Source organism: Fundulus heteroclitus, chromosome 5 (assembly GCF_011125445.2).
Source record: "Fundulus heteroclitus isolate FHET01 chromosome 5, MU-UCD_Fhet_4.1, whole genome shotgun sequence".
NCBI classification, from domain to species: domain Eukaryota; kingdom Metazoa; phylum Chordata; class Actinopteri; order Cyprinodontiformes; family Fundulidae; genus Fundulus; species Fundulus heteroclitus.
Window position 1 is genome coordinate 16,682,079 of NC_046365.1, and position 13,184 is coordinate 16,695,262.

The 13,184-nt window shown below is 38.2% G+C and overlaps 1 protein-coding gene across 2 annotated transcripts; it reads left to right on the forward strand.

Annotated features, from left to right (window-relative positions):
- Positions 1–2,297: 2,297 nt before the first annotated feature.
- Positions 2,298–4,783, forward strand: odam (odontogenic, ameloblast associated). Of its 2 annotated transcripts, none has more exons than XM_012849846.3 (10): positions 2,298–2,384; positions 2,486–2,551; positions 2,642–2,677; positions 2,771–2,818; positions 2,916–3,161; positions 3,240–3,296; positions 3,391–3,510; positions 4,316–4,348; positions 4,437–4,520; positions 4,617–4,783. In XM_012849846.3, the coding sequence occupies exons 2-10, from the start codon at positions 2,492–2,494 to the stop codon at positions 4,650–4,652; spliced, it is 720 nt and encodes a 239-aa protein (XP_012705300.3). In that variant the 5' UTR covers positions 2,298–2,384; positions 2,486–2,491; the 3' UTR covers positions 4,653–4,783. The 2 variants fall into 2 exon arrangements, with proteins under 2 accessions (XP_012705300.3, XP_012705301.3); XM_012849847.3 differs by having other exon boundaries at positions 4,319–4,348.
- Positions 4,784–13,184: the final 8,401 nt, after the last annotated feature.

The window sequence follows — 13,184 nt, forward strand, 5'->3', positions numbered from 1 at the left end:
ACTGTATGCAGGAAGGATTTCGTGCAGCGGTCCGTCTTACAGATGTGGAGAAGCTTCTCACTGAAGACTCTGCTGTGGTATGACAATCTGATGAAGAGGATGCTCAGGGTTGTCTTCATTTATGAAGAATGTCTCCGTGTAAAATCATCTCAATAGTCTCTAGAGGGCTCCCCAGAACAGAGTCGGCTTTCTTTATTAGTCTGTTGAGCTTCTTCAAGCCAATTGCATCTGATGCTGCCCTAACAGATAAGAAGAGAAAACACACAACAGAAAATATCTGCAGCATCTTGCTACAAACACTGAAGGACCTAAGCTTCCTCAAGATGTCCAGTCTGCCCTGTCCCTTCTTGAAGACGCTATACTCAAATGACCTTTAGACTGCATTGTGTCTTGGAAAATGTAATGGTAAGATTGTCTCATTAAGGACTGCGCGAGTGATAGAGTGATGTTTGGATCACAGGACATGATAGTATTATAAATGGAACAGAACCCTTGGCCACCCCATGGCTATAAATGCATCAAGTTATGTGACCTTTATTTCTTTAAAATTGATGCAACTCAGATACTCACTCGGCAGATGATGCTACACATCATATTTTTGTTTATCAACACCTCTGAATTTACAACAGATGGTACAAGAAAGATGGATCTCCTTAAAAAGGCCCTATAAACACTATGTTATGTACCCCCGGCACTTTGTATTCTGATTGTGTGTTGATTAATGTTCTTGATGACCTGTGAACAGACCGTTGCTCTGTATTTCTTTTAACTTTCAATTAACGTTTTGCAGAAAAAAAGATAGCAGTTTCTGAAACAGCCTTAACAAGATGGTTAGGTAAACTATTGTCTACACTTCCTGAATGAATATTATGGAAACATTATGCAAACTTTAGCTAGATATGTCATCAAAATGTATAGAATTGCAGAACCTGTCTTTAAATGTTGCATTCCACTCTGTAAATACGGGGAATGAACACAGACTAAATAGAACGCAGCCCTGCTATGGCCATTGCAGCTTCTGTAGCTTCAGCCTACTCAACAGGTAGAACACGCAACACTGTAATCTTTTTTTTTTTTTTATGTATGGGGTTGTCGGCACAAGTCAATGACATAGAATGGCTGCATCCATAGCATCCACTGTAGCAATGGTAGAAAATGTAACACACACGTTTTTCTGAGAACACATTGAAATTTTCAGTGAAACTATCAAATGAAATATTATCTACCTTTCCTGTATAAAGATTTTGAAAATATTATGAATACCTCTCACTAGTAATGCCATCAAAATGCATATAAATGCATTTGCTTTCCACATAAAGTACGGGGAACTGCAGCTATTTCTTTTTTTTTTTTTCGCTGGGAGAAACTTGATAGTCACGTGACCTGGCTGCAAGCCAATGTAAATAAACTAGGCCAAATAAAATGTAGGAATGAAACGTATTGAGGAGCCAAATTGTGACAATACTACGTTTCCCACCGTGGACCAACATGGCCAACACGTTTTGCAGTGAGACTGGGTTGCCTCAGAACAGAGATAAAAAGGGGGAATGAGGGGGAAAATTAACAGTGAATACAGACCAAAGCATTGCCGTTACACTTTATATAGACCTCAACTGAATGATTTCAATTTGAAAAGGAGGAAATGAAAAGCATGCCATATCCCCTTTAAATGCCAAGATAGAAACTCCTTGTGACGCTACAAAAAGGAAGCAGATAGAGTGGATGGATGGATGGATGGATGGATAGAGTAGGTGCAGGCATGTTGAAGGATAGAAACCAAATCTGAAGACAGGGACCACTGCACCAGCGCCAACCTTGATTCTTTAGACACCAAGATCCGTCTACATGACAAGAAATACGCCTGACAAATGTTTGATCGTGAGCTCTCTGCTCCATTGTTTTTCTTCTTTTTCTCATTACGTACGCAAATTTGTGTGGCTCCTTGTGCGCTTAACTACATGCTACAAGTGTTAACACGTGCACCTAATCTTAAATAGAGTCTTGAGTAACTTTGGCATCTCTGTCGAAGCCGTGGAAAAGGTGTCAACGAGGTGGAAAAAAAAAACGAGACAGTGTGGAGATTCTCTCATCTCTGCAGGTGGGGAAGTGCACACATTTAGAGATTATGAATCTCTGGAGAGTTACGAACAACTCCACGCAGGGCTTGTCATGGTGCGCAGAGACATGACATACACCTAATGACAGACTTAGCAGTCCTGTGTTGTAAGAGTCTGAGTCTGTTGTCATGAGAAATGTCTGTCATTCTGACCACATATTGTCTGGATGAGCTGCTGGCGGACTGTTACAACTCGCTGGCAGAGAATTTAAAAGGCATCTGGACGCGACCGAGGAGACAGACGCTGAGAGAAGAAAGAAGAGCAACGGTAAGCTGAGTTCCTTCGCGCTCAGATTTTAAAGAAGTTCGAGAAGACTGCAGGTATTGTATGAACCTTTAACCAAACGCGCATGTCTCGGCTCACTGCAGGACACGATGAAGCTGCAAAGTACTCTTCTGGTAATCTGCCTACTCAGGTCAAGCCTTGCACTACCAGTGAGTTGTAGTCAGATCCAGCATCGTTATGCATTAACAAAGTATGTTATTTTTAATGGTTGATTCAATTCTGTGAATATTTTCCTGAAGGTACAGATTGGGCTTATCGCAAGCAACAGCAATGAGGTAAATCACATACAAAGATTTTCTTTCTGCATTTCTTGCTATGCAATAAAAAAATAAATGAATCAAACAAATTTAACCGTTTTTGTTATTAAGATCTTGAGACTGAATGGATTGACTCTCGCAGCTCTTGGACAAACACAGGTGCACAAAAAAAAAACGGCTACGGTGGAAAAAGATTTGTGCTTTTTCTGCGTCTGAAACACTGAATTGACTCCTGTGTGCCTTTCGTCTTCTCCAGGGCTCCATACTGCCCCAGTATGTGCTGCAGCAGCAGACGCCCGACGTCTTGTTCACCCCACAGCTGTTGAATTTGAACCCTCAGCTGGCGGGTCCTTTCGGTCCCCAGGGCCCACAACTGTTGCTTCCCAACCAGGGCAACCAGCTAACACCCATGCTTGTGGCTAATGGCCAGCAAGAGCAGCTTGGACCGGCGCAAGACCCGAACAACCCCAACGTCCCTCAGCAGGCCCAGAACCCTGTCCAGGTACCCGCCCAGACAATCACAGGATCCTGCAAATGGATTTGTTTCACCCCTGCAACTTCTGCAATATTTCTCTTGCAGATGTATCCGCAGTTTCAGTATCCCTCGTTCGGATTCCCTCAGCTTCACAGACAACAGGTTTTTATTTAAATACTCCGACCCAATTGTATGCATTGTATTGTTTAGAATTTCATTATTAATAAAAGTTTTTTTTTTTTTTTTTTTTTTAAAGGGCTACCCTTACTTTGTACCACGGTATGGCTATGCCCAGCAGAGGAACCCGGCGGTTCTGCCCAACAACGGACAGCAGAACCTGGAAAGAACCACACAGAGACCACAACTCCCCCTGCAGGTATTTATTTTAGTTTCAAAAAAATACTTTTCAATGTTCATCGGTTCAAACGCAGGTTTTTGATCATTACTAAGTGCATTTATTTATGAAGCACCTTTCACAGTTAAATAATCAAAAAGTGCTTTACAGCAAGGAACAAAGAACGAGGTATGCAACCCCAGAAACACAGCCTGAGAATTTTCTTGGGAGAGAATGATTCAGTCTTCAGTGCAGGTGAAACCACACCAATGGACCGGCGAAATCAGTTTAAAAAGTAAAAAAAAACAAAAATCGGTTTACTGTGTGGAATCTTTTAAATTAAAGGTTTGAACAACAAACTGATGACTCAACGCCAAGGCTTAATGATAATAACATAGCTGAGCGAGTTGAGCCAGAACAGCGTGGATGTGATGTGTTGCAATGATGTCTTGCAGCCAAAGCAACCAGACAGTTGATCTGTTTGCATAGTAGGGCACTGCTGACTCTGTTGACCTCTCGCTGATGATTCTTGCGATGCAGGACTTATGTCCCAGTGCTTTCTTTTGCTTAGTTATGAGGTAATAGTCGTTTTCAGCAATATTTTCAGCAGCTTAGGCTTGAAACTGAATTTTTTTTAAATGTTCTGAATTTATATTATTAAAACGTTGCTGTATCTTTTCTTGATTGGCTCAAGTCTGTGAGGATGTCTGTGCTTTTTAAACAAACTGAAAGAGCAGAGTCAAAAGTTTTAAATATCTATCTATCTATCTATCTATCTATCTATCTATCTATCTATCTATCTATCGATCAATCCTCTGATCTAACCGTAACACACTTTCTATTTCAGCAGGGCTCTAAGCCACAGCTACAGACAGAAAAGGTGGGATATTACTTTTGTTTTTGTTCCCAATTTAAACATTAAATCTTGAACTATTTCGTTTAGTAACTTTCTCTGTGCATTTTGCCAGACATGGCAAGCAGGGACTCAGAGAGAGTCCACCACGGTTCCCCCTGATCCCCGTGGTGATGCAACTGGTCCCGGGACTGATGAGGTAGTCCTTCCATACATGTAAACGATGTGTTTGGCATCCATTGAGAATTTCTCGCCATGCTTAAGTTAACTTTTGTTTTCCTTTTCTTAACCCCAGGGTAATGGCAGCTTTCCCTTCCTGTTTGAGCCGTAGATGTTACATGGAACGAAGTAACATCATTGCTGTGGTGAAAAAAAACGCCTGAGGAAGTGTTTGCTACAACCTTACTGGAACTTATTTTTTGCTTTGACTACATTTTCAATAAATAATTTTGTCAAATGAAATAGTTTTCAATTGAGAGTGAGTTTTCTTGTCCCATGCAAGCTTGATTTTGCATCTCTCTTAAATCTGAAATTTAAAACATTTCCAATCATACTGCCAACCCAGTCCTGGGTCAAATAAAGACACACATTATTGGTTGATTTACAACAAATGAAAAAATACTTGGGTTACAGATTTCAGCCAGCACACTGGATTAAGGTTTTAACCTAAATTACAGGATAAATTAACTGATGTTAAATAACAACACCATTAGTGAGTTAATGAATTAAATAGAGGGCTGCAATTATTTGTTATTATTTTTAGTTAAATCCTTTATTAAAAAGGATTAAATGTCCCCACAAGTTTGGCCAACTTTGGCCTTAAAGGCTGCTGATATGCATGTTTTTAGACGTTATCCTGGCTAAGCACACCTGAACCAATGAATGGGTCATTACTACGCTTGTGCAGAACTTGGTGCAATACTGAGGGTTTTCAGCCATCACTTCGAATGTGACATTTTACCAATAACCATGGCAATAAAGTATTCCTTACTCCACCCATCATCCCTTACCCTAAACCTCGGGTTGTAGACTAGACCAGGGGTTCCAAAAGTGGGGGTCGCAAGACACCACATGTGGGTTGTGAGATAAGATGTTATAGAATATCCTAGTTTTAATATAGTAAACGTATACCTTCAATGGTGGAAAATTAAATGTATTTATCAATATGTAATACCACACATTTCTTTGTTTAAGAGCATGCAACAGTATTTCAGCATGAAGCACGTATTTATTTAGATATTTAATAATATGCTATACCACGTCTGTCTTTGTTAAATAGCATGAAATAAAGTATGTCAGTATGAAATCACCTATTTGATATGCCATATGGCTGTCTGTTAAATACCATAAATTTATGAAATACATTGTTTCAACAAAATATTTCAGCATGAAAACATATTTGTTTTGTGTAACAGCGTCCTGTATCATAACCACATCTCTGCGGTTTGTAACAAACCAAACCATGTGAAAATCGGGTAAAAATTCTGGGAGTTATAAGGTAGGAAGGTAAGGTAGGTTTATTTGTATAGCACTTTTCAGTAACAAGACATTCAAAGTGCTATACATAAACCAAACTGGGTGAAAATCAGGTAAAAATTCAGGGAGATATGTTTTTTTTAGCTGGGCAAACAGCTTCCTTGGTGCAAATAATTGCACTGGGGGACCCATCCAAGATGGCGGCTGCAGTAAAACGGCAGTGCCAGTCCATGGAGTGTCTACCTATAAACTGCCTATGTCTAGAACTGAGGATCTGAAACTGCTGTCTCTGGGTCTGCAGACACATAACCCAGGTTTATCATCACTTATTTTACTTTTATACTTTAGAGTCCAAATTTGCAACTTCACTTAAAAAAAACAAGCCTAAAAAATGTGACTCACACATTTTAAAAGAGATTTTAGAAAAAAAAAAGAAAAAGCCCAAAGTCGCTTATAATAAGCAGACTTGGGAACAGTAAAGAAGAGATGTTAGGTAAACTGATAGGATTTCCCCTTTGTCCAATCAACTCCTTGTAACTGGGTAAAGCAGGAGTAAAATGACTGACAAAAAACTTGCAAAGGACACTGAGAGATGTAGTTAGTTCAGAAAATGTGTTTGTTTTGCAGTGGATATCAGTTTTTCAAAAGATAATGAACAAGGTAAGCAAGTTTTTACATTATGATTTCCAAACACAAGCAATTACTTTGGTCTTCTTTTGCTGCTGGGGTGGGGGGGGTGGGGGGGTAAATAATGGGTAGATTGTGGTAAAAAGTGGGAAACATATCTTGGAGCCATGGAGTCCGACTGAAAAAGGAAAAGAAAAACATCATTGACAATAATAAGAATTTCAACAAAAAGCTAAGAATTGTTATCTCTCATTTTGCACAAACTGTAAACCTGGTAACGAGTCAGATTACACCTTGTCTGTAACACTACACTAGAGACGGCTACTCAAAGTTGGTTGCAAAAATAAAAGACCTCAGCCTCGACTTTGACTTTTGTCCCAAAGACTTCAAACTGGACTTGGACTTGAGTCTCAGACCAAAGCATCGGCTGGATCTCAATCTCACACTGAAGACAGTTCAAGACACTTTTCTGAGGGGTCGCTGAAGTATGAGGCAAAACTAATAAATGAAAGATTGTCTACATTCCCTGAACGAAGATTGTGAAAATATTATGCCAATTTCTCTCTATAAACACCATCAAAAGGCCTACAAATGCAAATACGTTCTTTCAAATGTTGAGGGGCTTTTGTTTCTGTTTTTTTTGGATGGGGAATGTTGAAACAGGTCAGTGATGTAGAACGCAGAAACGGCTGAAAATTTTACATTCTTCCGTTTCTCTAAGGACACTGAAATCTTTGGTGAAACTAATAAATGAACGATTGTTTACATTCCCTGCATGGAAATTACAAAAATATGCATACTTCTCTCTTGAAATGTTGTCAAAACATCTTCCTCAGCCTGCGCCTAGTGACCCCCACCTTAACGAAGATCAGCAACAACGAGGCTGCAGGTCCAGACATAGTATCAGGTCCGAGGCTAAAATCATGTGCTGACGGCTTCTTGATCCCCAAACCAAATTTTTATTAGTGAACCAGCTTTTATCCAGTCCTCCTGATAATGGCATCAAAATGTAGATAGAGAATTTATTTGGTATAAACCAAATAAACTCTGTTGTCACACAAAAAGTTTGGAAAACTACATTCAAAATGGTGTGCTTGTCTTACAGACACATGCCAAAAGACGACTGCTTGAGTCTAGAGAATCCCATGTAGTTCGATGTGAATCAGCTATCAGGTCTTCTCTTTAGGAAAATGGTCTAGCTGTGCGCTTGAACTTGGAGTCTACAAACTAGATAAAAAAGAAGTTCAGGATTTCTAATATTTAAATCTCCGCAAATATAATCCGTTTTGTTTTTACCACAGAGGCTAAGGGCTACTCCAGGCACTTATGCCGATGAAGTGCCTGTTTTTTGTTGTTGCTCACAATAACTTACCTCATCAAGTAGATTAAATTGAAAAAAAAAGCATATGCCCAAATGGAGCACGACAAAGAAATAGTTGTGAAAGCTAATCCATCACTGAGGAGTGGTATGATTGAGTCATTCATTGCCAAACTGGAGATGTTTGCAAACTGCACTCGTGAAGAAATCATCAGGTTGTCAATGTTTGGTCACTTATTAGAGGCAGAAACCACAGCTGGGAAGGACTGCACGGACATTTTGCTCTAATTAAAAGCCCTTCTGTGAAATGATATGCTAATGAGCAAATTCTGAGTGCCTGGATTTGTTTATTTATAGTTTATTTATAGTTTATTTTCCTTTTCCAAACATGTATATCGTCCTTTGACAATTAAACCTAGTACATAGATGCAGTAAGGCAGATGGATTTAGTATTAGAAATCAGAGGACTCAGTGGTTGGGAAACAGCCAACACCCAACAAAGTTTGGATTTATGCATACCTCCTGCTGTTTTTGACAAATGCGGAGCGGTTCATAAGTCTCAAGTCTTTTAACCCAAGCTAGAGTTTAGTCTAACAACTGAAATAAAAAAAATATTTTATTAACACTTTAGGTTTAATCTTTTTACATCTTATTTGGCAGGCAAAAACAGTACCAAATTTAGCTTTTTGCTATTTTGACAAAAAATAATTTCAAATGTAATATTTACCCTATTAGAAATATGAATAGGCACTAATGCTGTAAGACAAATAATAGAAAAGTTTAAAATCCGTTTGTCATGAAGCTCAGAGACAGGAAGACCCATAATTCAACCAGACAAAGAGGTTTCAGATAAAGCAGGATTTAATTATTAGTTATCGGCAAAACAGTGGTCAAAATCATAATCCAAAAATGATACAAAAATGGCAGTCCAAAAACTCATACCAGGAGAAGGCAAACTTAAATGATCCAGAGGTAGATATAACAGGCAAAAGGAAAAATGTGGAACTTAAACTCACCAGAGGCTTGACATGGAAAGACACTATAGACATGACAAGAACTGACGATGAACTGGCAGGGAAGTGGCAGAGGAGGGAGGCTTAAAAAGGCAGGAGAACAAAGGAGAGAGAGTGAGCCAATTAACCAGAAACAGGTGGATGTAATCAGAAGGGGGAAAGAGGCTGCAGGAGGAACCAAGCTGACAGAAAACACGTGGAAAGGAACAGACACTAAACCAACCCTAGAACATAAATAACCACGAAGAACGAACCTAAGATAGAAGATAAACTAAGACTACACAGAGCACCGAAGGGAGATCAGAACTAAATACAAAGACCGGGTAAATTAAAACAGTACAGAAGCTGAAGAATCTAAAACCAGACAGAACAGAAACAAAACCTGAGGTGGAAGACAAGACTAGCAGATCAAATGATAAACATAAACCAAAACAAAACCCAAATCATGACACCGTTATTCTTGAATTCCTGAATGAATCAAAAAGCTTTTTTTGTCTTTGTATTGACTCAAATCAAACTTAACTCTGTTATCATGTTGTCATTTACTTCTTTTTGATTGCACGAAATATTATCTAGGCGTTCTTCTTTTCACTCTCAGCTGGAAAATCTTGAATAATACTGACAAACCATTTTCTAAAGCCACATCTGAATCCTTTGTTTCCACTTCTAAATAGTCAAGGTTTCTAATAATCAAGCACATCCTTCCACTGTAATACCTGCACAAGAAACTATTTATTACATGAGATAAAAACCTTTACCAAGACTCAAGTCTCAAAATATAAGTCCAAGTCAAGTCTCAAGCCTTTGGGACAAAAGTCAAGGTCTGAAGTCTTTTATTTTGATGAGGTGCAACCTTGAGTTGCCATCTCTGATGTAGTGTTACTGGCAAAGTGTGGAAACAGCACTTTGTTCATCTTTTTTTTTTCTTTTGTCTTTTTTATTTGTGTACCAGAAAAAATATATTGCACCCGTCTTGCTGTTCTGTTGCTAAGTAAAACGTAATAAGCAAAAAAACATGCCATGACATTGTAGTGTGAACACATTTCAGCTTGGTTGACAAGTGGTTTTCAGAGAATTGTGGTCAGACTCATTATCAGGTGGGCAGTTTGGCCAAAAAAAGTTAATTTCTATCTATCTATCTATCTATCTATCTATCTATCTATCTATCTATCTATCTATCTATCTATCTATCTATCTATCTATCTATCTATCTATCTATCTATCTATCTATCTATCTATCTATCTATCTATCTATCTATCTATCTATCTATCTATCTATCTATCTATCTGTCTGTCTGTCTGTCTATCTATCTACAGCACCTATATATTTTTATACAGCACCTTTCTAGTCATTCTGCCCACTTATAGCGCTTTACACTATTGCAACATTAACCTAGTTGCACACACCTTTATGTATATCAGTTGGGGATAAATGCCTTGCCTAGGGGAAGATTGACAAATAACAGGGGGAAGCTGGAATCAAACCCACCAACGTCCGACTGCACGATGAATACTCTAACCGCTTAGCCACAGTCACCAAACGGAATGGCACTACAACATCTTTCCACAACAACAGAGAGCCTGAATTAACTATTATACTCCAATTTTGCACTGTTTGTTGTGATTTCAACTTTTAACTTTTTGTTCTCTCTGTCTTTTTTCTCTTCATAGTAGGTACACCTGGTCTGGCGTTCTGTTAGCTGTGACGTCATCCACGGGGGCAGATCATCTACCATTACCCTCTAACATGGAAAGGATTCCTGGATCAATGTGTGCTTCTGTGCTTTTTTATGTCTCTGCTCTGTCTTCTCTAACCCCCAGTGGGTCGAGGCAGATGACCGTTCACACTGAGCCTGGTTCTGCTGGAGGTTTCTTCCTGTAAAAGTTGAATTTTTCTCTCCACTGTTGCTGCATCTATGCTTGCTATGAGGGATTGCTGCAAAGCCAGCAACAATGCAGACGACTGTCCACTGTGGCTCTACGCTTCTTCAGGAGGAGTGAATGCTGCTTGTCAAGACTTGCAATCTGCTGGGTCTCCTTAGATAGGAAACTTTTTGACCAATCTGTCTGGATGATTTGACTGAATTTGACTTTGTAAAGTGCCTTGAGATGACGTGTGTTGTGAATTGTCACTAAATAAATAAAACTTATCTTAATTCAAATGTAATTGAATTAAGATAAGTTTAGCTTACTGTGACCTTCACTAATAAAAACCATGGCAGCTGAATGAAAATGTAAGATGAAAGTGGGCCATGGGTTTATATACAACTCTGGCTTTCCTTTCACGGTCACAAACAGGCAAATTAGACGTAAACTGTTCATAATTTAAATTTTAGCATCTAACTGAATTCCCAATGGAAATGTATCCAGAGAAGGTAAAGACAGAAAAGAAACATTACATTTGCATTGCTAAAGTTTATTTTGCAGATACTATACAACAGCAAGTTCAATCATGTTTTACAAAACACCAAACAGATTTTTGTAAAAAGATTTTCAATATTTAAAATTGAAAAAGAAAACACAATTGTTTCTCAGCAACACATGACAAAACGGCTGATGGTCAAGGCTCCATTTTATGTAGCAGCAGCTGCTGTTGTAGCTGCAGTTGTGGTCGTTGTAGTTGTTGTTGTTTGGGCAGCGAGAAGCTGGAGGATGAGGGCCAGCAGGTTACTGAGGTTAGTTGTTGAGACCTTTAAGAAAATTAAAGATATGATTATAAATTATTCAGAACATACATGAAATATATAATGATTGTTGTTTATCTGGGGTTCAATTACAGAGAAGAGAAATGAGTCTCACCTCATTGGAGCCTGAATCAGAGTCAGAGCGGACAAATCTCTGGTGCTCCATCTGTGGGGAACAAACAAGTTCCCAAGTAATTAATTAGTTTACTTTGACATAATTTTTTATTTTAAACCAAATTACCTCCTGCTATTCCAACATCACTGATTTTAACTTTTTTCTATCTGCTAATACACATACATTTCTGCAGTGTAGTTCACCAAAACTTTTCAGTGGCCTTTTCCCCCCTGAATCTTTTATTTTTAATTTTTTTTAAATACAGTTTAGCCCAAATTTTTTTTTTTTCACTATTGTTCCTATGATTGTTTTCATTTAACCAAGAAGTTTGTTTCTGATAGAAAATTACACAGAAACCTCCCAAGAGAAAATGAGAAATCTTTTGAAAATAAATTATGTTTTTGTTGACATTAAAAAAAGGCAAACATTTATACACTTTGTAATGGAAAACTATTAAATTGCATTAAATAAAACTACTTTTGTAATTGCCAGCTTTATTCCACTGGTATTTTGTTACATGATGGGCTTCAAGTCTATGAGGTTGGAAAGCATCTTGACCATCACTCTACTCCTTTACTCCCTCCACAGATTCTCTATCAGATTGAAGTTTTTTCTACGGCCATCGCAAAAAAAAAAAGGTATTTCCATTGGTATAATATAAAAATGGTCATAAGGGTTAATAATTTGGGTTCAGCTTTATACGTAATAGGTGCTTGCCATTAGAATCGTCACACTTTTTAATTTACAACAGATTTTCCAAAGCAGTGAAAAGCACATCAAACAAAAAATCATGACATAAAACATGAAATATCAGAGTTATACAGTCTTCATTGCAGAGTAAATATACATCTTTTGTTTCATTTTCTTTTAATTTTTTTTTTTCGAATTCTTCGTACCATCCCCAAAAAAGTGCTCATAATATTGTTAGACTTACTGGTTTGGCCACAATGAGGCTCAGGAGGCATCCAAGAATAAGTGCTACCTTCAGCATGGTTGCGTTGGTCTCAGCTGCAGGAACATGAATACAGTCTTTGTCAAGTAAACACATTGGTTCAAGTAAATATTAAAAAAGTAATAGAGCATTAATGTATACAATCACCGTAGAGTCTTTTCTGCTGCGATTGACTGTCTCACAGTTGGAGAAGAAGATTGCTGTGATGAGCTGAATTTCTGGGTCTTCTTGTATACAGTATTTGGATCAGAGCTGTTGGGAAACTGTGCCTATTCAAAGGATTATATTTGGTTGCAATGTCTAATCCGAGTTTAGATACAGAAACCACACCTTGACAGCTCTTAGGTGTAACACTAGTTGCATGTTATTCTATAAAATCCGTAATAAAAGCCATCAAATCACAGATTGAGTCATTCATGATCCCTCAGTATTCAGACAACTCTGTAAACTAAATTCAGGCCTTTTGATTACAAATTAGGAGATTTTTAATACAAGCAACACCCAGATGAGTTTGCATTCATGTGTGTTCACTCGTGTCTTGCGCAGTTTGCAGACAATAACTCTTCACTGACTGGTTTTAGAGCTATAATACAGTATGATCAAAAGAGCCTTGTGTTTGTGCTAAGAACCAGTAGAGCACTTGGGCAACAATGTCTGAAGTAATATGTTTTCCTGAGC

Excerpts from the sequence above, each read along its gene's own strand:
- odam (XM_012849846.3), top strand. The coding sequence starts at position 2,492 with ATGAAGCTGCAAAGTACTCTTCTGGTAATCTGCCTACTCAGGTCAAGC. Across the intron at positions 2,552-2,641 it reads GGTCAAGCCTTGCACTACCA|GTACAGATTGGGCTTATCGC; the intron begins GTGAGTTGTAGT and ends ATTTTCCTGAAG. Across the intron at positions 4,521-4,616 it reads CTGGTCCCGGGACTGATGAG|GGTAATGGCAGCTTTCCCTT; the intron begins GTAGTCCTTCCA and ends TCTTAACCCCAG.